The 22,207-nt window shown below is 48.1% G+C and overlaps 11 protein-coding genes across 11 annotated transcripts, besides 33 other annotated features; all 11 read right to left on the reverse strand.

The window, feature by feature from the left end:
* Positions 1-5,695: part of a sequence feature (heterozygous, Esmeraldo-like haplotype) that runs on past the window's edge.
* Positions 201-230: a microsatellite.
* Positions 231-258: a microsatellite.
* Positions 464-494: a microsatellite.
* Positions 604-632: a microsatellite.
* Positions 834-854: a microsatellite.
* Positions 1,037-1,089: a sequence feature (A-rich).
* Positions 1,140-1,184: a microsatellite.
* Positions 1,447-1,503: a sequence feature (AT_rich).
* Positions 1,815-1,854: a sequence feature (AT_rich).
* Positions 2,373-2,407: a microsatellite.
* Positions 2,548-3,969, reverse strand: Tc00.1047053510101.350 (hypothetical protein, conserved; the record flags this gene model as incomplete). The annotated part of the gene is made up of 1 exon (XM_816151.1): positions 2,548-3,969. The coding sequence occupies one exon, from the start codon at positions 3,967-3,969 to the stop codon at positions 2,548-2,550; it is 1,422 nt and encodes a 473-aa protein (XP_821244.1).
* Positions 2,990-3,059: a microsatellite.
* Positions 4,057-4,088: a microsatellite.
* Positions 4,143-4,172: a microsatellite.
* Positions 4,346-4,367: a microsatellite.
* Positions 4,449-4,560: a microsatellite.
* Positions 4,649-4,692: a microsatellite.
* On the reverse strand, positions 4,713-5,933 carry Tc00.1047053510101.360 (hypothetical protein, conserved; the record flags this gene model as incomplete). Its single annotated transcript, XM_816152.1, has 1 exon — positions 4,713-5,933. The coding sequence occupies one exon, from the start codon at positions 5,931-5,933 to the stop codon at positions 4,713-4,715; it is 1,221 nt and encodes a 406-aa protein (XP_821245.1).
* Positions 5,696-6,438: a sequence feature (areas merged during assembly that could not be assigned to a particular haplotype. This can correspond to areas where the two haplotypes were merged or to regions with more than two copies in the genome that were merged during assembly.).
* Positions 5,982-6,010: a microsatellite.
* Positions 6,072-6,095: a microsatellite.
* Positions 6,179-6,267: a sequence feature (A-rich).
* Positions 6,439-22,120: a sequence feature (heterozygous, Esmeraldo-like haplotype).
* Positions 6,630-9,539, reverse strand: Tc00.1047053510101.380 (hypothetical protein, conserved; the record flags this gene model as incomplete). The annotated part of the gene is made up of 1 exon (XM_816153.1): positions 6,630-9,539. One exon carries the CDS (start codon positions 9,537-9,539, stop codon positions 6,630-6,632), a length of 2,910 nt encoding a protein of 969 aa, XP_821246.1.
* Positions 9,689-9,711: a microsatellite.
* Tc00.1047053510101.390 (hypothetical protein, conserved) lies at positions 9,945-10,400 on the reverse strand (the record flags this gene model as incomplete). Its single annotated transcript, XM_816154.1, has 1 exon — positions 9,945-10,400. One exon carries the CDS (start codon positions 10,398-10,400, stop codon positions 9,945-9,947), a length of 456 nt encoding a protein of 151 aa, XP_821247.1.
* Tc00.1047053510101.400 (hypothetical protein, conserved) lies at positions 10,901-12,889 on the reverse strand (the record flags this gene model as incomplete). The annotated part of the gene is made up of 1 exon (XM_816155.1): positions 10,901-12,889. One exon carries the CDS (start codon positions 12,887-12,889, stop codon positions 10,901-10,903), a length of 1,989 nt encoding a protein of 662 aa, XP_821248.1.
* Positions 13,142-13,912, reverse strand: Tc00.1047053510101.410 (hypothetical protein, conserved; the record flags this gene model as incomplete). Its single annotated transcript, XM_816156.1, has 1 exon — positions 13,142-13,912. One exon carries the CDS (start codon positions 13,910-13,912, stop codon positions 13,142-13,144), a length of 771 nt encoding a protein of 256 aa, XP_821249.1.
* Positions 14,328-15,038, reverse strand: Tc00.1047053510101.420 (40S ribosomal protein S21, putative; the record flags this gene model as incomplete). Its single annotated transcript, XM_816157.1, has 1 exon — positions 14,328-15,038. One exon carries the CDS (start codon positions 15,036-15,038, stop codon positions 14,328-14,330), a length of 711 nt encoding a protein of 236 aa, XP_821250.1.
* Tc00.1047053510101.430 (40S ribosomal protein S21, putative) lies at positions 15,343-16,098 on the reverse strand (the record flags this gene model as incomplete). The annotated part of the gene is made up of 1 exon (XM_816158.1): positions 15,343-16,098. One exon carries the CDS (start codon positions 16,096-16,098, stop codon positions 15,343-15,345), a length of 756 nt encoding a protein of 251 aa, XP_821251.1.
* Positions 16,229-16,265: a microsatellite.
* Tc00.1047053510101.440 (hypothetical protein, conserved) lies at positions 16,361-16,915 on the reverse strand (the record flags this gene model as incomplete). The annotated part of the gene is made up of 1 exon (XM_816159.1): positions 16,361-16,915. The coding sequence occupies one exon, from the start codon at positions 16,913-16,915 to the stop codon at positions 16,361-16,363; it is 555 nt and encodes a 184-aa protein (XP_821252.1).
* Positions 17,133-17,156: a microsatellite.
* Positions 17,395-18,639, reverse strand: Tc00.1047053510101.450 (hypothetical protein, conserved; the record flags this gene model as incomplete). The annotated part of the gene is made up of 1 exon (XM_816160.1): positions 17,395-18,639. The coding sequence occupies one exon, from the start codon at positions 18,637-18,639 to the stop codon at positions 17,395-17,397; it is 1,245 nt and encodes a 414-aa protein (XP_821253.1).
* Positions 18,701-18,720: a microsatellite.
* Positions 19,012-21,063, reverse strand: Tc00.1047053510101.460 (hypothetical protein, conserved; the record flags this gene model as incomplete). Its single annotated transcript, XM_816161.1, has 1 exon — positions 19,012-21,063. The coding sequence occupies one exon, from the start codon at positions 21,061-21,063 to the stop codon at positions 19,012-19,014; it is 2,052 nt and encodes a 683-aa protein (XP_821254.1).
* Positions 19,431-19,490: a microsatellite.
* Positions 21,113-21,139: a microsatellite.
* Positions 21,433-21,487: a sequence feature (A-rich).
* Positions 21,487-21,537: a microsatellite.
* Positions 21,754-21,788: a sequence feature (A-rich).
* Positions 21,944-21,968: a microsatellite.
* Positions 22,121-22,207: part of a sequence feature (areas merged during assembly that could not be assigned to a particular haplotype. This can correspond to areas where the two haplotypes were merged or to regions with more than two copies in the genome that were merged during assembly.) that runs on past the window's edge.

Genomic DNA, 22,207 nt, shown 5'->3' on the forward strand with positions numbered 1-22,207 from the left:
GCCCGCGTCTTCCGCGTGCTTTAGCCTTTGTTACTATCCTTTTGTTATTTTTACTATGTTCTTCTTCTTGTTGTTTTGGTGGGAAAATGTGGCCTTTGGTTGCAGTTCGATTGCGGTGTCGGCACACAAATGAGCAAAGACAAAAACAAACAAACCCCCCTTTCCTCCCCCCTCCACTTCCCAACAATAAAATAAAATAATTTCTCTCACTCTCTCTTTCTTTCTCTCTCAAAAAAAAAGAAAAAAAAAAAAAAAAAACACTAATAATAATAAAGAAAAACAAAAGTGAGGTGTGCGGAGCGGCAAAATGAAATGTGTCAGAGAAAACCCCCCTTCTACGCCGTTGAATTAATTACTGTTTCCCTTTCGTGGTGGACTTTTTTTTTTTTTATTCTTCTTTTTTCCCCACCGTCGCACTCCCTTCTTCTTCCTCTTCGTCGTGCTCCCAATTTATTTGCCAGAATTTCTTCCTTTTTTCTTTTTTTTTTTTTTTTCGCTCCGTGAGATTATTCGTGGTGTTTGGCTTCTTGTCAGTGGCTGTGGTTTAAACCTTCTTCCTTCCTGTTTGCTTCCCTTTTCCCCTCCGTGCCTTTTACACCACCGTCTCTCCCTCCCTCTCCCTCTCCCTCTCCTTTCTTTGCTATCCGCGTAACGGCAGCGCACCCCTGTGTGCAGGGAGGGGAAGGGGAGAAGAAGAGACATTAAAAAAGAGAGAGAGAAAAAAGTGCAAAAGACAAAAGGAAAAAAATAAAAAAATAAAGAAGCAAATAATCCACAGCACCACGTCATTCCCTCCCCCCTTCCTCCCTCCATTACTGCCGCTTTATTTCCTACTCTCTCTCTCTCTCTCTCTCGGTTGCTCACTCACGCACCCCTCCCCTTTTCTCGTTCCCACGGCAAGTGCCTGGTGCGTCTCCGCAACCCGGTGTCAACCACCCCTCGAAGAGGCGCGTGTTCACAGACACACAGAGCAGAGGCAATGGAGAGTCTTAAGTAGCGGGGGCAGGGAACTTCTCACAGCTCTGCTGCCACGGCAAAAAAGAGAAAAAAAAACCTAAACAAAAATAAAATCATAAACAAAAAAAAAAAAAAGGAATAATAAAAAAAGGGTATCTTTCAAAGAAGAACAAACTCCGCAATTTTCTTTTCTTTTTTTTTTTTTTTTTTTTTTTTGTTTTTTCTTTGTGTCGAAAACCATTTTATAAAAAGAAGATATAAAAGAAAATAATTGGGAACACTCTTTTCTATTCTCGGCCACGTCGTGGCTTCCCCGCCATCTCTTAGCCAACAGGGCACAACACATCCTTCCCTGTGCTCGTGTGTGTGTGCAGAGGGTGGGTGAAGCGACGTCTTCCGAGAAAAGAAACAAAAAAAAGAAAAATAGGAGTGGACCTTCTTTTTTTTTTTTTTTTTCTCTCAGCCTCTTTTCACACATTTGTCTGTTAGATTTATTTTTAATAAATTTTTCTTCTTATTTTACTTTAGATAAATATATATATATATCTTTCTTTCTTTCTTTCGGCCTGTGTGCCTGTGTGTCTACTCCCTTCTTTTCCATCGGGGCCTCGTGCCCGTTCATTACACACAGACATTTGTTACATTCCTTTGATTCACCTCTTTTTTTTTTCCCCTCCCTCCCTCCCTCGCTTCTTCTTCTTCTCTCGCTTCTCACTTCGCATCGCACATGTCTTGTCAGCAAAAACTTCAATGTGGATGCAGAAGCTGCAGTGGCGGCGGCCGTGATCGCAAAACGAAAAAAAGAAGAGGGAAAAGGAAAAAGGAAAGGCGTGCGGTGACAAGCGAGATGATGTCACATAATAATTAATAATAATAAATAAATAAATAATAATAAATGTGGCAGCAGCAAAAGGCCATAAAAGACAAAAATTTACGCACACGACACCAACTTGGTTTAATCGACAACGCAAAAAAATAAAGAAGAGAAAGCAAAACAGAAAAGACGGCAAGGGGAAAACAAATGTGGGCTTCTCTGTTTTGTTCAACGTCTGCATGTTAACCGATCATCACCACCTCAACTTCCCCTGCGCCCGCATTTGTTCATAAATTTACATCTACCCCTTCACCCCGGGTTTCTTGGGTGTGCCGTATATCTCCATCAGTTTATGCACATTTCTGCTTCTTCGTTTATTTACACTCTCGTTGTTGCTTTTTTCTTTTCATTTCGTTGCTTCGTTGACTAAAAATGTTTCTCCTTCTTTCGTCTCGATTTTCTGTTTCAAAGATCACGAGTAAAAAATCTGCAAGGCGGCCGTAAAGGGGCTAACAAAGAAAACGATATGCTTGAAATGTATACACATTGATGCGTCCCTCACCTTCTTTCATGTTGTCACTTTTGCTACCACCACCACAACTATTATTATTATTTATTATTATTATTATTATTATTGCTGCTGCATCCGCCGCCACAAATATGTTTGTTTTCATTCCTGTTTTACTGTTTCTTACCATCATCTCTCTCATATTTCACCCATTTCAGCTCACTCGATCCATACATGTGACGCCCTTTCCAGAACAATGTATCGATGCTCACCACTGATTGTGAAAGTTATTCGTCTGCATATATCCCACCTGCGAACGCTGGTTGAACATCGGGTTCACGCCACCGTCAGGCATGGGTCCACGCAACTCTCCGGCTCCCATTGGGCGGTTGTTAAAGTTGCTCTGCATGTGTGGGTTCGAGCGCATCGGATTTCCGCGGCCCATGTGCGGAGGTACATCACCACTCCTGGGGCCAAAAGACTTTCCACGAGGTGGCTGGTAATTCATGTTTTGGTAATACCGGTTATGTTCGTACGGTGGGACAACTGGGCCATGGCCGAGTCCCCAGTTGTCGGGACGCGGCGGAGGACACCACTGCATGTTGTCCTGCATGGCAGGGGAGTACGTGTAGCCAGGAGCAGGCTGTGGACCGTGCTGTGTCGGTGCAGGAGGAGGCGCAGGAGCACTGCGGACCGGTGATTGCTGAATATGATGATGATGATGCTGTTGGTGATGTTGCTGTTGCTGCTGTTGCTGTTGTTGCAGTTTCTGTTGTTGCTCAAGGACTTTTGCACGCTCCTGTTGAAGGTTCTCACTCTGTTCCTGCAGTTGACGCTCAAATTTAGACAACTGGGCACGTTTCTCACTCAACTCAGCCTCTCTCTGCTTGCAGTATTCCTCAAAAACGCGACGCGAATCCTGGAGCTCGCGGCTTTCCTTCTGCAATGCAGCCACAGCACTTGCCATCGTCTGGTTCTCACCTGGAGCCTTGAAGATGACCCGAGTGCCCTTCTCCTGTGCGTCAATAACGTCTTGAGGGTACTGAACAAGATAGGCAGGGGCTCCCGCCTGCACCTGTTCCTCCCGATGTGGTTGTGTGAACTGATTCACAAAACTGTAATCGTCGTCATTGGCCCAACTAAAATGTGCATCAGATTCTGGTAGAGTAACAGGCTGCTGCTGCTGCTGCTCTTTTTGTTGGACCGGCGGGGTCGGGGTCGCCGAATTCTGCTCTACAACTGGCTGTTCGCTGGCGAGTTGCTGCGCCGTTTCTTCGACGGATGCAGCATTCACCTCTGCGGCTAAACTTTCTACGGCAGTCACCTCAGGCTCCGGGGTGACCGTTTTTGGTTCTACAACCGCCGCCACCGTTTCAGTTTTCGCTACGGCTGTGGCTACTGTTGGTTTTTCTACGGCAGCGGAAGTGTTATTGTTCGAGCGCTTGCTGGCACCGACTCGCAGTGCATCAAGGAAGCTCTTGCCCGAAGATGCCTTGGTGGTGTTGGTGATCTGTGTCTTGATGATAGGTCCTGATGGAGGGGCAGTCTCCTCTGCTGCATGTTCGTCCCGCTTCGACCGTGGGTGATCGTGTGAGCCCTTCGCATTCGGCTTACTGTTATTCTTCGCACTACCGCCGTTGTTGGCGCCGCTGTGGTTGTGAGAATTTGCTGTCACGGTACGTGGAGGCATCGATCCCGTCGTATTCAATTCAGCCTTCTTCGTCACTTTGTCTTCCCTTATTCTTAGGTTAATTATATATGCCACCCTCTCTCTCTCTATAAATATATATAAATATATATAAATATATACGTGTTGATTTTCCGCTTACGTAATTTGTAAAGTCTTATTTAAATGAGTTACAATTTTTTGTTTCTTCTTTTTTTTTTTTTTTTCCTCCCTCACCCGCGTCCTTTATTCTCTCTTAATATGCGCTTTTCCTCCTAAGTTTGTGTGTGTGTGTGGGAGGGGGAGGGGAGGGGCAGAAAAGAAAATTGGGAGTTTAAGGCAAGTCAGTGAGGAATTCCTCGTTGCAGGTGCAGCCCGCACATGTCAAAATAAGCCACGCAAAAAAAAAAAAAAAAAAAAAACAAGACGACATTCCGCAATGATTCGGCCCAACTTTCATAAAAACACACGCAAAAAGGAAGTGAGAGAGGGAGAGAGGGAGAATGTGTGTATGTGTATGTGTATGTGTGTCATACATTCATGTATATTAGATAAATACATATATATATATATATATATATATATACTAGATGTATACACACATACACGCATACACGCACACGCACGAGACACAATAAAGAAATGTAGGAGGAAAAACAACTTACCCTCTTCTCAGCCTCCTATTTTTTTTCATCGTTTTTTTTTGTTGTTGTTGTTGTTGTTGTTGTTGCTGCTTTTCTTTTTGTTTTTCTTTTTTTTCCTTCTCCTCACCAGTCGTCCAAGTCGTAGCCAAAGTCGCGGTCTCTGCAGCAGAAGTATGGCGCCAGGAGGGACCAGATGTACAGCAGCACTGCCGCCCACACGGTGGCACTGCGCACCCAAAAGGCGATGTTGATGCTTCCCAGCAGGGTGCTCTTGCCCATCCCACTCACGTGCCATCCGGTGGCCAACATCGCAAGGTACATTGAGCCTAAAATCATCGTGGTGTAGAAGAATAGGTATTGGCTCAAGTGCCCAATCTCGTCAGGGTCTTCCTCCTCCCCCTCCTCGTCACGGCCAATGCCAAGTGCGCTGCCGTTGCCTCCAGAAGATACAACACTGTAGCCGAGCGCAAAGCTGCTGACAATACTCGCAATGACCATCTGTTTGATCGAGTTCGTTTGGCCTTCGGGCACAGCAAGGCGGTTGCAGTACTCATCGGTGCCGGTTCGCAGGGTAACAAACATTATGCCACTGGAGTACAGAAACACAATGCCGCTTGGAACAATCGAGCCGTGTGGAATCCAAACGGATAAAACGGTAAAAACAAGAGCGCTCACAAGCACGCTGGTAATTGCGAATGCATTGTAGTTACAGTCTGAATGGGGAACGTACATGATATATGAAGCAATGTTGACACCAATGGCCCCCAAGTATGATAAGACGGCTATAGCAAAGAGGTACCACATCCACTTACTGGACCTTTCACTCCGGCGCCCAAAGTCATCGCTCCATTGATAACTGAAGTCCACAAGAAAGACAACATTCATCAATAGAAAAAAAGCGGACGCAAAGAGACACACGTACGCGTAAATGGCAAAAAAGCCGTTTGGAATCCAAAAAGTGGCGACAAACACCAACAACAAAAGAATTGTTTTCGCATAAAAGAAGCGTTTCTGAAACTCCACTCGTGTCTCCGATTCGATGCAGCATGTAAGATCCGAAACAGACAAGAGGTGCAAGAAGAAAAAAAGCGCCAGCGCAAAACTGACACGGTAGACGAGTACCTCCGCAGTGCAGTCTTCACTCAAGGCGCTGGTAGCGAGCTTGCAGCCCTTTTGAAGAATAGAAAGATGACTAAAAATCCCCGAAAGAGAACTGCGCAGCAACATGGTGAGAATCAGGCCAAAAAACAGATAACAGGCGTACTGCACCCGCAGTAAAACACCGGGGGTGAATTGCGAATCCCCACCCGAAGTCCCAACCATTTTTTTCTCCTCGTCAGACATAAATCGGGAAAACGGGAATCAAATATAAAAATATGGAGAGAGAAAGGGAAGAAAAAAAAAAAAAAAAAAAAAAAAAAGATAGAAGGAAGATGGGTCAGGGCAGGTGCACACGGATATGCACGGAATACTGCCACTACCAATAATAATAATAATAATAATAATCCACCAAGACTCAGATATTATATTTCCCTACACAAATCCCTTTGGTCGCCGGCTCCTATACGTATCTAACAAATCACTCCAATAAAAAAAAAGAAAAAAGAGAAATATGACAGAAAAACAAAATATCAAAGACAATAAAATTAAAAAAAAAAAAAAAAAGAAAAAAAGAAAATACGTGGCTGAAATGAAGAGACAGATAGATATCCCACGCCCGGTACATTTTTCAAAGCACCATTATAAAGCTTGTCGCCAAATACATCTCTGTTTTCATCGTACATGGTGTGCATGTCGTCTCGGCAAGCCCACCGACAGAACAACAGAAAAAACATAAATAAAGACATAATCTAAAACGAAAAAAAAGGTAATTGGTCGTTGTATACATATCAGTCGCAACTCTCGCTAGATAACACACACTTGTCTAACGAAACAAGTACATATATTAGAAATTGCAGTTTTTCTTTTCTTTTTTTGCACCCAATTTTGCTTTTTCCCCACCCTTTTCCCTCCTTCGTCTTCCGCAGTCTCACAGACCGTTTAGGCAAACCGCTCATCGTCCGTGGCAAGAGAAAATTTCGTGTAGCCCATCTCTCCGCCACCTATGCTGTGCACCTTCCGGATGGCATCCGACTGCGCCGGGGTCAACTGCACGCCAAGAGACATTAGAGTCGCGAAGAACTGCCCCTCCTTCACAAAACCCTTGCGCGCTCGATCATACTGGCGGAAGGCAGAAAGAGAGACAGAACGACGCGATGCCAGAGTGCGACGCACCTTATCCATTGCCGACTGATACAGTTCGGCCTGCGAATCCTCTAAAATTTTGATGCTTTTCCCAAATCCAGACGCCGCCTCCCCTTTTAAGGCGACGGACTTTCCGGTCGCCGGCACCGCTGCAGGTACGGCGGCAGTATCGGTGGCTGTGTACAACCCGCGACGACGCTGCGTGACCGCCATGATGCCTACACCTGCCTGGAGTTTCTCTGACACAACCGAGAAGAACGCCGGGTAGTCGACATGCCCCTTCAGTTCACTGTGGGCAAAGGCCGCCTCAAGCGCCTGCAGTTCCGCTTCCGTGAGATGAAGGCCCAGAATTGACACGCAGTGCCGAAATCGGGTATTTGTCACATGACGGTGGCGCAGTTCATCACCATCTGGAAAGAACTCAGATAACCGGGCTTTGCGTTCTTGCAAAAAGCAGCAGATTTTTGTCAAAACACGTTCCACAATTTCTTCGTCCACAGTAGCCCCGTGTGGGGAGCCGTCACCCAAGCACACAGATGCGGTGTTGGTCCCCAGCATCATTGTGTCATTCATACCAGAGCTCGATACCCCAGTCTTCTTCTCCCGGATCCCTAGCTCCATCTCGCCTTGACCAACGTCGCGGACAAATCGTGTATATTCAATCAGCTCTGCATCCTCGGGTGACGCGTAATAGCGTGACAGAAGACTTGTATCGGCCGGAGACAACACAAAGCGATGACGTGCAAGGGCTCGTAAAAAGTTTGATTTCGTAATCTTCCCGCGGTGCAGGCGGTCAAAGTCCGAAAAAAAAGGGGTCAGCATGGCATGGTGCGTGGCGACGTCGTGTGAAAGACGGGCGAGAAGCCGTGGAAGAAATTCACGTTCCGCATCCGTGAGTTTCTCGGTAGGGTTATAAAGCGCATCTTTAGAAATCGCACTGAGAGCTCCTTTGGTGCTTTGGGATGCCGTAAATTTGAACTTCGTTGTGACTGAAGGCACCGCCGTTGGCGCAAATTCTCCAATGTCGGTGATAAATCGGCCGAAGTCGACGTGATCACGCGCCTTCGTCGACTTGTACTCTCTTTGCAGCAGTTCAATTTCCTGTGGATGCAACTGTAACCCAGCTATGCCAAGTGCCACCGAAAATTTCTCGGTCTGTACTATGCCGCTGCGCAAAGGGTCAAAATCGATGAAAAACTCATTAACGCGGAGGTGTCGCTCCTCGGCCTGCATCGCCACCTTTGCAAGAACTTCTGATAATGTATCAGCAGGCCGTGAATAGGAGCCGCCCTTCTGGTTCTGCAGCTCTCCCATCCCAGTCGACCGCATTAAACGCGCTGGAGTCAGTTGCAAACTGTGGCTATTGTCCACGTCCATAACAAACTGGTAGTAGTTTACCTCGTCGCTGGGACTGCCGTCTGCATTGCGGATAAGGTACCACTTCACAAGAAGAGAAATCTCCTCCGGGGAGAGGAATATTTTATTGGTGGCCAGAGAACGAACAAAGCGTGACTGAGTGCATGTTCGATGTTCATAAATGCCCTTACGCACTCGATCAAAGTCATGCAAGGTTGGAATCAAATGAATGCGGTTCGATTGGACAAGACGGCGCACTTTATTCAACACAAACTCCGCACGCTCCTTTTCATCAGCGTCAATCTCACTGAGAAATTGGCCAGGGGTCCTGGTCATCTCATAGTAGTTTGTTAAACCTGGCGTAGCGTCTTCACGGCGTGGGTTGGTGTCGGCAAGAAACTGCACGTAGTTGACGCGCGGAAAAACCTCTTCGTTTGTTCCACTAACTGTGCCCCCCAGCCTGGCGTCTGCATACGCCCGCGTCAGCGTGTCAATGTGCTCTGCCGTAAGGTGAAAGTTTACAAACCGCAGCTGCCCAAGAGCTGACTCGAACTGCGGGGCCGTAACAAATCCCGTCTTGAAATGGTCATAGGCCTTCAAGAAATCGTCGCACCGCAGACGATACATTGAAAACTGCGAGCGCAGCACCGACAAAAGCTCATCGAGGGAAAGCGGCGCGGCAACCCCATGTGGGGAAATATGCGGCGAGATGCTCGCGGAAAGTCTTTCCTCCTTTAAGGAGGTAGAGGCCTCAATGTCCCTGCACCAGGCGGCGTACAGCACGCCCCCATCCTCGTCACCGTACTTCTTTATAATGAGCTTCAATATGTCATCCCGCAGCCCCTCAAATGGCAGGCACCGTCGAAATTGTGAGGCAGAAACTTTTCCGCTGCGGAACGGATCAAAATCCTCAAACAACTTTCGTAAATGTATCCCACGCACCCGTACAGCGTAATGCAGCGAGCGGAAGGTCGTCTCCAATGTGCGTTCCTCTTCATCCGAGAGCACCTTTCCCTTGCGTCCCAGCGTCGTCAGCAATTCTGCCGGTGGATCCTCCGCCCGCAAAGCATGAAGAAAGGCCACATAATTCACATCGTTCGAAGCTTCTCCGCGTGGAGTCCTGCTGCCCGTCGTCTTGTTCGCCGGGAGAGCAGCAAAGGCACTTGTGAGTGTTTCAAATTCTGCGTCACTGAGTTGAATAGAATTGATGGCCAAAGCGCGGCGGAACTGCGCGGCTGTAATACGGCCGGAACGAAGTGAGTCAAAGTCCGCAAAGAAATCATCAAGCCGCAGTCGACGTTGAGCCACCCGTACCCGCACCCTTTGTAGTACACTTTCTAATGCAGACATGAGCCCTGAATTTTTGATTTCCCCTTTCCCCCTTTCTTCTTACCCCCTTTTTCTGCCGGTGTCGTTGCTCCCAAACTCAACGCTGCTCTCTCTTTTGTAAAATACTCGTGGTAAAAAATAAAATAACTGAATGAAAAAGGAGGGGGAAAACACACACACACACACACACACAATAAGTTAATTCCCTCGCACACACACACACGAAAATCAACGCCTTCCCTCCTACCCCCTCACATTTGGCAAGTTTTTATTCCTATATATATGTATATATCCTCAGCATCAGTAGCGTCATCCAATTCGCAAAGGAAAAAAAAAAAAAAAATGTGTGCGTACATTGAAAATAGGGAAACAGTAATAAAAAGTGAGCAACAACTGCACTACGAAAACAACTGTTTTTCAAAAGCGCTACTTTTCACGTATGTCCCTGGCGTTTTCCTCCACACCGCGTGTGTCTCTTGTGCTAAATGGTAACTCGGCGTCGACGGCATCGATGATCTCCCGCGGCAGAAGGAAACACGTGAGCAATGCAGCCGTGACAGCGCCGTTGCGGAAAGCCCGATATGTTCCCCACGGTGAGCTCTTAAACAACACAAAGAGACTTGCTGAGGTGATGCCAATCGCCGGCAGGATCCAATGACGCCGACGAAGTTGCTCGCTGGCAAGTAATGTCTGCTCCGTGACAAAACGGTCGGCCCGCGCTACGCACACCTTGGCGGTGGCCAAGTAGGCAGCAAAGTCAAAGACGGGCCCCAAAAGGGCGCCAAACATCCACACCGTCTGGCGCACCGTGGACAGCTGCCGCCTCAGCCAGAGCCACTCCCCCTCCCATATTGCGACAACCCCGCGGTCCTCAAGGCTCATGATGGTGCTCCTATCGTCCACAGAACTAAATGGCCTTCGCCTTCTCTTCTCAGGCGGACAAAAAAGTCGGTCACTGTCAACAAAAATGATGAGGTGAAGACAAAAAACAACACACCGTACGGAAAAGATGTACCTAACGAGCGGAATAAAAACAAAAAGACAAAAAAAAAAGAAGTCGCCATCATGTACAAACGCCAAGTGGCCTCTGCAGTCCCAGTACATTCAAAAAAAAAACCTACACACACACACACACAGAAACATGCCCAAAAACAAACTTTTTTCCCAACCCTTTCGTCGGGGGTACAATTACACCACATGGAATCGATATTATGACCATTCGCCAACAGTCCACAAAATTATCCCCGCCCATTGTCGCCAAAACGCATTTATGCAAAGAACCCTGTTTCTCGCCAGTGCGCCATAATTATTATCGCAACGCCAGACGCCGAGATGGCTAAAAGAAATTCAGTCCTGATACAAAATTTAGAAAATGTCCGATCTTACTCATTTGGAGAGGCGCCATCAGTACCAGCAATCAATTCCGCCAGAAACATTTTCATTGTCTCCTTCATATCAACAACGCGTTTCCGCTTGACACCTCGTTTCTTCGCTGTTTGAGCCTGCCACTCCGCCTGACCCGTACCCGCAGCAAGGTCACATAGTGGGGGTGATTTTTTTACTGTGATAAGCCCGTCGTATGGGACCAACTCCCCCTCCCCTTCTTCTTTCATTATGCCGTGTCTAGGCAGTATTATCGCTCGGTCGTCTTGGGACGACGGCAAAGAGTCAATCCCGCTTCTCCAGCTCAATACCTGCTCCATCTCTGTATGAATTGTTGACAGCTGTTGTTGCACCGCTTTCGACGCCTCCGCCAGTTTATCCTTCTCTTTCGTCAAACCTGCATTTGTGGTCTCAATTACTTTTGGTGGCTTTCTCGTCGGGAAGATCACATTGGCCCCTTCATTACGTTGCATTTCTTCGAAAGGGGACACCAAACGACAATTATTTGTCATGCAATCTTCTTTTGCTGGCGGTTCTAGCAAAGGAGACTTCGCCAACAACTTCTTCTTTACGAGAACCGGCGAAAGATCCAACGGTGGTTCTCTCAAAAAATAATTGTGTTTGCAGCCGTCACGACAAGGACCCGGTAGAGAATGTGTCACCGCTTTTGTCGAATTGGAAGCAATCCCTGACGAGGCATAATTTCCGGGTTCCTCTTTACCTCTCTCGAAAACATTTTTTGATCCCACCTTGTGTGGCGTCAATAAAACATCACGTAAAGAGCCCTGCAAGCCGTCTCCAAAGCGCCTATTCGTGAGAAAAATCGCCATGCTCTCGTTCCCCCGTGTTTCGCCCTTTTCGGCCCCAACTTCTGTGGGATGCTCAGACGCATGGAGGGGCAGATCGCTGGTGCAATTGGGAGAAGCAGGCCTCCATGTAAGCGTCTCCGCGTCATCGTTATTCGTTCCACATTCATGACGGCAAGTTAAAATTGTGGAGTACAAGCATTGACGACTATTATTGATGGTGCTGCACGCAAGTGGAATGTGTTGGTGAACATCAGTGGTGGAACCAGGTGCCTTCGCAGCATTCAGTAATTGGATTCGCCTCGCCGCCGCACTACAATTTTCACACAGAAAAGTCAAAACCTCCTCGGCCTGTAAATTATCCACACATTCCTCATTTACCAGCACATCCTTCCTAATGTTGACTGGCACTGGCTCTGAAAACAAACGACAAGCGGAATTTCCATCACGCAAAAAACATGTTGCGGCATCCTTGGTCCCCAAATTGGCAAGACAGGACCCCTCCAGGCAGCGCCGGATCAACCCGACGTCTTTTCTCTCACCCACAAATCGCACAAACACATCAAACCGCAAAAATAATTGTTTCTCCAAAAGAGACTCCCCAGCGGAAAGCTTCGCCCCGGCACCGAGTCCCAGCGTCATCAGCGGCTCCTTCCACGACCGGACATTGCAAGGATTAAAAGCCACCGGCGGGGAACAGGCGCCAGATGCCAAGCGACGGCCATTCACAAACGTGCCATTCAAACTAAAACAATCACGCACACTGATGGCACACCACTCATGCGGATCGTGTGAAATACGCAACAAACGGCTACTACTGAGTTGCAGCACACAATGACTACGAGACAAAAGAGGGCCCTGGGCGGCCATCTTGAAGGTTATTACAGCACTGTTTCCCACCGGATCACGACCCAATGGCAAAAGTAGAATCATAGGAGTATTGCCACCATTCGCGCTTTTCGCCTCACTTTCTAAAGACAAAATATTTCCGTCATTTTTACAAAAAAAACAAGCCCTCAGTCGGCAGCGTTTGTAATTATTTACAGACCCATGGCGTACGTAAGTCGGTTGCAACTCATTCCACTTCTCTGAATTATCTGAAGACTTCTTTGGCACAGCACAAATGCCGCCCGAATCCGATAGCAGCTGCAGGTTGTGAGTAGCCAGAAGCAAAATCTCCATCCTGCTCCCTGCCGTATCCAATTTCCTCCCCTTTCCTCTCCACTTGCGCCTGTTAAGAACATGAGGCAGCAGAACATGTAAGAAAATAGAAGGGTAAGCGACAAAATAATAATAAGGTTGATAGCAGATGCAGAAGGGAAAATAATAATAATCAAGCCCGTGACAACTGGAACTATTCATTAATCCACCCGCTCACACAAAAGAAGAGGCAAAGAGCGGAAATGTTTGTGAAAAATGTAAATTTCAACACGGTCATTGTCGCTCTTGTGCCAACACCGCCGCTGCTGCTTTCATCTTCTCGTCGCTGCTTTCAATCTCCTTGTCTGGGCGTGGGAGAAAATATCCCTTTTCCTGCTCACGTCGTTTTCTCAAGTACTCCTGTTGTTGCTCCACCGTCGAAGTAATTACACGTAGAAATTCCTGCTTTTTGTTGTCGTCTCGGGAGAGCTCGTAGAGATGAAACTCCTCCGCCTCACCAAACCTTGTCAAGGCACGCCAATAGTCATTCCATAGATGATTCAGCCCACAACGTAGCAAACCGCGATAGAAAGGAATACACAGTGGCTCTGACGTTTCCGTCTCCAATTCACGGTTTTTGTCGTAGCAACACATCAGTTCCGCATGAAACTCTCTACAGTTGTTGTGCAATACAGCACTGTGCAAGAGGGTCTCCTGGTTCTTCTGTGAGCCCATACATGCCACATAGGATTTATGTGTGCCGCGGCATTTCCTCTCATTGATGTTGTTCTTTGTGTTGATCTCATGCCCCCTGTCGGTATGTTCAATAATATGGTGCTTCGCTAGACAAGATGTGTATTCATCAAGTTGTTTGTAACAGATGTACGCGTTCAGATTTTGGCGCATCATGAAGGAATTATGCTCCTCCTCCTTTGCGGGATCTGCATCACTCCCACGGTCTGCAATGGACATGTTCTGCTCACTTCTCCATTTATCAAAAAGGTCCATGGAAATCTGGGATTGCTTCGAGGGAGTGCCCAGCGGCCGCCACGCATTCCAGGCCATCCTCTTTACCAAAAAAAAGAAGAATACAGTCCCTACGTAATGAAAAACCAAAATAAAGTAAAAAAAAAACGGCAGATGCAGGGGGGAAAGGCCCCTCTCACTCTTCATTAAAAGAAAAAAAAAAGAGGCCAGAAACAGCACCCCTCATAGGTTACAAAAATATGTGAGCATCCCTACACACATATGTTCGGGCTGATATAACAGAAACAGAAAAGAATAAAAAACAACAATAAAATAAATGGCATGCGTCCCTCCCCAATGGTCTCCTTCCGGCGGATCACACCCCGCTGCTTTGCCGCCGCCAGAATTATAGTGGCGAAAGCGCCGCAGAAAAGGTGCGAAAACAGGCACAATAAAGGAAATCCCCGAAGTCACCTCAAAAAGCCTCGACATGAAAAGCATCCAATAAAGAACACTATTTTCGATTCGGGCCGCTCTTCTTATTACGAGCTTGAGGCGCATCCCTGCCTTGCTGCTTGCGAGCTTGAGGCGCATCCCTGCCTTGCTGCTTGCGAGCTTGAGGCGCATCCCTGCCTTGCTGCTTGCGAGCTTGAGGCTCGTTCCTGCCTTGCTGCTTGCGAGCTTGAGGCGCATCCCTGCCACCACGCTGCGTGCGACCGCCCTCTTCCTTCCGGGTCGGCCGGGCGCCGTGCTGCTGCTGTGACCTTTGATTCAGCTGTGACCTTTGCTTCTGCGGCTGTGGCTGCAGCTTGCGGACGTTGCCCTTCTGAGCGCCGCCACGCTGCGCGACACCCCTCTGGGTTGGGAGGACACGAGCTCCCCTCTGTTGCAGAGCACCCCTTGGTAAGCCGCGTACGCCAAGGCCCTTCACATTCTTAAGCTTCTTCGCGCGAGGCTTCTTGCCGGTCTTGATGCGGATAATGCCCTTCGAAATCGCCAGGTGGTTGATTGCGTGGTCAGACTCAGCCTGGCGACGAAGATAGCCAGCAATGCAGAAGGTTGTCGTCGTGCCGTTTAGCACACCGTTGGCATCCACATTCGCAATGGCAATCTGCACGGCGGAGTGGTCGTATGACGTGATAAGGTTGTTTGTCGCGTGGCACTTGCGTGGGATGTACAGGTCCACGTTAACACCCTCCTCGTTGTACGTACCGATTGTCGTCATTCGTGAGAAGCGTGGCAAACAAAAGGGGAAGACAGCACCCTTCAAAAAAAATAAAATTAAGTAAAGCCGACAAAAAAAAAAAATTTTACAAGAACAAAAAAGAAAGCAGCGGTAAAAGAGAAAATCGGTAAGAAAGAAACAAGGGACCGTGCCGCCCAAAGCCACCGAAAAAAAAAATATTTATTTACCTTCAAAAGAAAAAAACAAAAGAAAATCGGGTTTTTTTTCTTCCGTTGACACAACCTCTCCTTTCCAACAAACGGCCACCCCGCGGCATCCGTTCCGTCACACTGCAAGCAACACCCTATGCCTTCTGGGAACGAGGTGCATTCCTGCCTTGCTGCTTACGAGCTTGAGGCGCATCCCTGCCTTGCTGCTTGCGAGCTTGAGGCGCATCCCTGCCTTGCTGCTTGCGAGCTTGAGGCGCATCCCTGCCTTGCTGCTTGCGAGCTTGAGGCTCGTTCCTGCCTTGCTGCCTGCGAGCTTGAGGCTCGTTCCTGCCTTGCTGCTTGCGAGCTTGAGGCGCATCCCTGCCACCACGCTGCGTGCGACCGCCCTCTTCCTTCCGGGTCGGCCGGGCGCCGTGCTGCTGCTGTGACCTTTGATTCAGCTGTGACCTTTGCTTCTGCGGCTGTGGCTGCAGCTTGCGGACGTTGCCCTTCTGAGCGCCGCCACGCTGCGCGACACCCCTCTGGGTTGGGAGGACACGAGCTCCCCTCTGTTGCAGAGCACCCCTTGGTAAGCCGCGTACGCCAAGGCCCTTCACATTCTTAAGCTTCTTCGCGCGAGGCTTCTTGCCGGTCTTGATGCGGATAATGCCCTTCGAAATCGCCAGGTGGTTGATTGCGTGGTCAGACTCAGCCTGGCGACGAAGATAGCCAGCAATGCAGAAGGTTGTCGTCGTGCCGTTTAGCACACCGTTGGCGTCCACATTCGCAATGGCAATCTGCACGGCGGAGTGGTCGTATGACGTGATAAGGTTGTTTGTCGCGTGGCACTTGCGTGGGATGTACAGGTCCACGTTAACACCCTCCTCGTTGTACGTACCGATTGTCGTCATTCGTGAGAAGCGTGAAAATAAAACACCCTTTTTTGAAAAGCATAGGGTAGGCAAAAATAGAAAAAGAAGCAAAGTGCATAAGACCAACCCAAACTCCAACCGAGACCAAGACAGTCATAATAAAAGATTTAAAAAAAAAAATAATAAATAGAAAAAAAAAAAAAAAACGTTAAAAAAGTAAAGCATATGCGTCAGGTCCTACTTTGCAACATCACCTTCCCTGATATTCTTCTGGATTTTTGTCCTTTTTGTGCTGGCAAAGTCAATCCTTCTTTTCGTCATCAAAGCTCATTGTTTTGATTAATGCCTCCAGGGGATCCTCGGCCTCTACAGGCGGCGGTGCCGCTGGCGGTACCGGCGGTGGCTCGGAGAAATAATACTGCATCGGTGGCCCCGTGTGTGGCACGTTGGAGTTGCCTTCCCCTGCTGAGAGCGGAATGCCCATCACAGAATCGCATGCCGAAGCTGCCGCCGTGGTGAAAGACGCAACGTGACCATCGCCTCTAGGGAAATGCGGGGCCATGGGGAGGCCGCCCTCCGCTGTGGGTTTATCCACCAGGCCGGACTCTTCGGCCACGCCGAGCAAAAGCTCCGCACGCTCGTAGTACATTTCCATTCGCTGACGAAGTTGGTGCAAAAGAAAACGCCGTTCATTGACGTCCTTCGTCGGAACCTCGTCGGCAACCGCGGCAATGGTCTCCATGGCGGTAATGTAATTGCGCGCAGCCACGAGAGGATTGCCGTCCGGCGTCTCCTCTTGACGTGCACGGTAAATAAAATCCGCTGCCTGCTGCACACGCCGCGCAAGCGCAGTCATCTTTTTTTTTTTACTAGTACTTCCACCACTAATATTAATCCTTCGTTCCCCCTCAGGTAAAGAGAAATTTATCAAATAATGTGTATTTCTTGCTGGCTCGCCTCCTCTGCACTCGCTTTTCCAGCTGAAGGCAGTTAAAGAAAAAAGAAAAAAGGAAGAGAAGGTAAACCCGCAACGGAATCCACCAACGACACCCCGTCTATCCCAAATGACCCCGCACACACACACACACACACACACAAAAAAAAAAAAAAAGAACAGCGTTGCATTATCCTTCCAAATTTGTACATGATGGCTCCTACTCTACATCACAGATACACATGCATTCAAAAAGAAGAAGAAACACTGAGAGAGTACTCGCATATACATAAATATGAAACGGTTTCCCCTCGTCCTGCGATTGCCTGTTTTTGTTCTCAGTGGCAATTTCCATTCTTTATATTCTTCCTGGGTTTAAGAGATAACACACCACTTTTCATTTAATGCAATTTGTGACGATGTGGATCCGCCTTGTCCACAGCAATACGCTTCTCAATGGATTTTATTTGTCTCCATGTATATGGGTCTACAATCTTCGGGTCAGGATTTTCCTTCAAAAGGTTGCCATGGGAGTTGCGCAGGGAATGAATCTTCTTTGTATAGCGCGTGAGAGTACCTGCTAACATCTCCCCCGCGCATGCCAACCGCCGTTCCCCACCGGCTCCCGCCGTATCAGCTCCAGCCAACGCCACCGCGTCCGGCAGCTCCGGCAACATTCCTTGATGGATGTGGTCACTTCGGTAAATGCTCATATTGACGTGTCCTTCGTTTTCAAGCCGTCGTGTCACCCCGCAGTAGGGCTGCTCAATCTTCCGAATTGGAATGGGATTTGTCTCGTCTTCCATCGGGTAGGGTTTGCCAACCCTCTTTTTCTTCCCCGCAAGGAGAGAGAGCAAGGCTGCCTTGTCGTCCATCGTTCCTATGAGGTGCGCATTAGGGGACTCCTCAATGCTACGTGGTAACTGGCTCGGGTAGGCTAGGCTCCTGTCACCGTACACCCACGACGTGCAATAGTAGTCCGTCGGTGGTCCATCCGCAATAGTCAGCTGTGGCCTGCGCGACGCGAACAAAGTTCCCTCTTTACTGTGTTTGTCCTCTGACGGGCAAATCTTCGGCAGGAGAGACTCCTTGGATGTGATCTTTGGCGGCAAAACCGCTTCCGCCCTAAGGTCCTGTTCTGTTGTTGGGATAAGGAGAAAATTTGGGTCAAATGCAGCGGTGCGGGAGCCAGCATAAAGGCTTGGCTTGCCCTTAGGGACACGGCCGCTGTGTGTGTAATCTGTTTTATATACAGAAATTGGGTGGGCACCGTTCTCCGTGGCGTGCTTCCTCAAGCCCGGGGGATAGTAATCCTTCACAAAGGCGGAGGCCACATCATGCTCCCCACATGCCGTGCGCAAAAGACCTGTAAGATCCTTCACACCCCTTTCATGACGCACGTAGTCTGTGAGGTAAGTTGTGTTGTTGGAACCGTCCAGTGACTGGCAAAAGCGAAAGATGGGTCGATTGCGCACATCACCACTCACACTGCCTTCGTCGTCGTCACCAGATGTGCCTTCCCCGGTGCCCGCCTCGCCCATGTCTCGATTGTAGTCGTAGTCATACCGTGTCATGTAAAGGTCCAGCATGTTTGGTTCTGGGTGGGGCGGCAATTCCCGCTGCAACTCCGCCTTAAGCACAGACATCGCGCCTTTTCGTCGCTGTTTATTCTCTCTGGTCTGTCCTCAATTTTGATTGTTTTTTTTTTCTCTCTCTCTCTCTCTCTCCTCCCCTTCACTCGGTTGCGTGACGCGCTGAAAACAGTTGGGCAGCGCCCTCCCGTCCCACCTCTCCCAGCCAGACAGCCCAAAAGACACAAGCCACAGAAAAAAAATTGTAAAGGCACATACAAGCAAATACACTTAAAGAGAAAAAAATACACCAATACAAAACCACCCTCTGTACTTCTTTTAGTCTTTCTATCACGTTCCCCTCGCGGCCCGTAGTCTCCACTCAGGCACGAATGTACGGCAAGACACATCCCCACCCTCACACCAAGAGGGCAAGCCTCATAATTACTAAGTGCTCTCGTTTTCGACCAGCAGCTGAACGATGCGGTGCACACTCATGGGCTGTCTCTCCGCTGCACAGCTAAAGGCGTTTAAACGCAAATACGTATCTGCACCAAAATCAGCAGAATCAACATCAAAAAGATTCTTGTGCCTTTGAAAGAGGTCAACGGCCTCCATCATGCGTCGTTGAGTATCCGTCCCGTAATAATTGACAAACGCAAGAGGTTGTTGCTTTTGATCCTCCTCAGAGAGGAACTGCGTCCTCCAGTAAGCCACAGCCTTCAAAAAGGAGGTAAAAAATAATGACTGCGGTGCACTCGTCCTGTCAGAGTTACCTGCTTCACCTCCTTCCATTCCTTCCCCTCCACATTGCTCCGCCGCTGCCGCGGCTGCAGTTCCCTCCAAAGACGCAAGTGGGTGGATGACACCATCATCATCTTCCCCATTATTATCATCATCATATCCATCATCACTGTCATTGTCATTGCCGTTATCGCTGTGGTCCGGAGGTGATGAATAGATCGATTGCTTGTCCTTCGCTGGGCGAGCCTCCTCCTCAGTTTTATTATCTGAGTGAGGGGAACAAATCTTATTGAACAGAGACAGGAGTTCGTCCTCTTCCTGAACGCTGCGCAGCACAGTCGCCCCTTTTTCTCCATCTACCAGCAAAACAAGCCACCCTGTATAAACACCAAGTACCGTCGCCTCCCGCCCCTCAAAGGCCGTACCGTCCACCCCCACTAGACGGTCACCGTGCAATACACCGAAACGTTCAAGGGCTGTCGGCGTAGCGTCGCAATCCATACTATTACCACATGTCTCAGTGCAAGTTACACAATCGCCATAAACAACAAATGGTGATTGTAACGCAATTGCGCCACCATCTGTTTGACTGGGCTCCTCCAATGCCTCTGAACAACTGCGAGGGGTGAAGTCCGCACATTGAGAGGAGGAGCCAAGGTTTGAATTAGGATCAGGAGAATCTTCAAAAGCATGTTCAACCTGACTCCGGGCTCCTTCTAAATTCTCATCTTTATCCATCAATTCGGCAGCGGGTGAAGCAGAAGAAGTCAAAGTGCCTGGTTTCTCCAATATTTGCCCACTCTCACAAAGTCCATACGCCTCGTACAATTGACGCTTGTCATGGCACAAATGAAGGGGTTTAATGTAAGAACAAAAATTATTCCCTTCCCCAGAAACAGGAGACGTGCCGCCAGTCTCACCTTCCACCGCAATGACCTTCACCCACGGCACTCCCCATGCAACACCTACAAACTCTACGTGGGCCGACCACGCAGAGAGATAGTACACACGGTCTGCAAAGACATCATAAACATGGCGTAGCGAGGTCCGGTCCAGTTGAGGGCAATTCATAGACTCTTTCCCAAGCGGTAGTTTTAAGGACACAGTATCCCTGTGTGAGTTGTCTTCCGTGTTTTTAACCCAATCATAGTACCGGTACAGCTTTCTCAATTCAAGCTGTGGAGCCGGCAGGCAATGGTAAACGCACACGCCCTCTTTCAAAACCAAAGTCGGCATGGGTAACAAGAACACATCCCCCTCCTCATTGTAGCCCAAAACAACCACGGTTTTGTAGTTCTCTAAATCCCCAGCTGTGATTTCAGTCCCCAGAAAGCAGATCGACAACAGTTCCTCTTCTCTAGTGTAAGGTTCTTTCAGCGTAAGTACGGTGCCGTGCACAGGTGCCACAGCACTTTCCATGTCATTTTCACATGACGCTTTACAGTCACACGCCGTCTCTCCCTCCCTGGCGTTTACCTTTGCAAGCCCATTTTCAATGGATCCACTGCCTCCGTTTTCACTAGATGTGTATGTGCTGGCACTACTCACGTAACTATCAGTGCAATAGGACTCTGTAAAACTCTCCCCCTCCCAATCATCGTCATTATTATCCCTACTCTGTATGCTTTCACTTGTTAATTCAATCCTCTTCCACGTCGGTTGTAAATGATGGAGCATCCCCAACGCATCCTTAAGAAGAACCTCTCCTCCCTCAACGTCATAGCCAGCAAAGGCCAAATTGGTTTGCGTCGACATCGTCTCTCTTCCTACCGCTTTTTTAAGTTAAAAAATGCAAAATAACTAAAATAATAATAATAATAATAATAATAATTAAGAAAAAGAAAAAGAAAAGAAGCCGCAGATACGCGACAAGCAACCATCACATGCTCCCAGCCTCCTTTTTTCTTTTTTCCTTTTTGTCTAGTTGTCTGTTTCCCCCCGTTTTATGCCCATTTCACCTGAGAGGGTCCCCACACACACATACACCCCGCCACTGCGCGCAACCTGCGCACGCGGGAAAGTCGTCGACCTTCCCCTCTCCACCCCCCGTTTGTCATTGACTCCTTGACGTCTCCGCTGCCTCCTCCCCGCCCTCGCGGGTTTTGGGGCCTCCACACTCCTTGTAAAACAACAAGGAAAAAAAAAAGAGGAAAAGAACAGAGCCAAAAAAAAGAAAAAACATACATTCATACACTCACACATATATACATAAATAAATGCAAATACATAGCGAGAGAAAAAAAAAAAAAAAAATGTTGAGAAACAGCAGCACCCACCCACCGCGCATCAATTCAAAACATCAGTCCAGTATACAAAATGGTAATAAACAACAATGAAAAAAAAAAAAAAAAACAGTGTCTCACATGGTACATTGTAGCGGCAGCCCTGACCGGGCAACATGCTGCGTGATGTAGAAGATACAGTGAAAGCATGTCCTGACGGCGTAGAAGAAGAAAAAAAAAAAAAAAAAAGATACAAAACTCACCCAAAGGCCGCCAATTGGATCGTGAAGTTTATTTCGCCTTACGCAGGAAGTGTTCTATGTACGAAAAGAAACCAAAACACAAGACCAACAACAACAAAAGGGACACGAATATACAGAAATAAAAATACAGAAAGTGAGTGATTGGGAGATAAAAAAAAAAAAAAAAAGGAAAAAATTTATCAATCAATAAATAAAAATGAAACAACGGAGAAAAGTAAAATAATGCTGTGATTCGCCTTGCGCCTTTTTGTACAGCGGGGCTTCCGCAAAAAAAAAAACCCGCGAGCGAACAGATGCCGGTAGAACACCTTCCAAGGCAACCAACATCCCTGCATATTCCTGTAATGAAATCACGTCGCATGAAAGGAAAAACCCCGTTGGTAGCCAAAGAACTCAGGCAAAGTAACTCTGCCA

Source organism: Trypanosoma cruzi, genomic scaffold, assembly GCF_000209065.1.
Source record: "Trypanosoma cruzi strain CL Brener 1047053516617 genomic scaffold, whole genome shotgun sequence".
NCBI lineage: Eukaryota > Euglenozoa > Kinetoplastea > Trypanosomatida > Trypanosomatidae > Trypanosoma > Trypanosoma cruzi.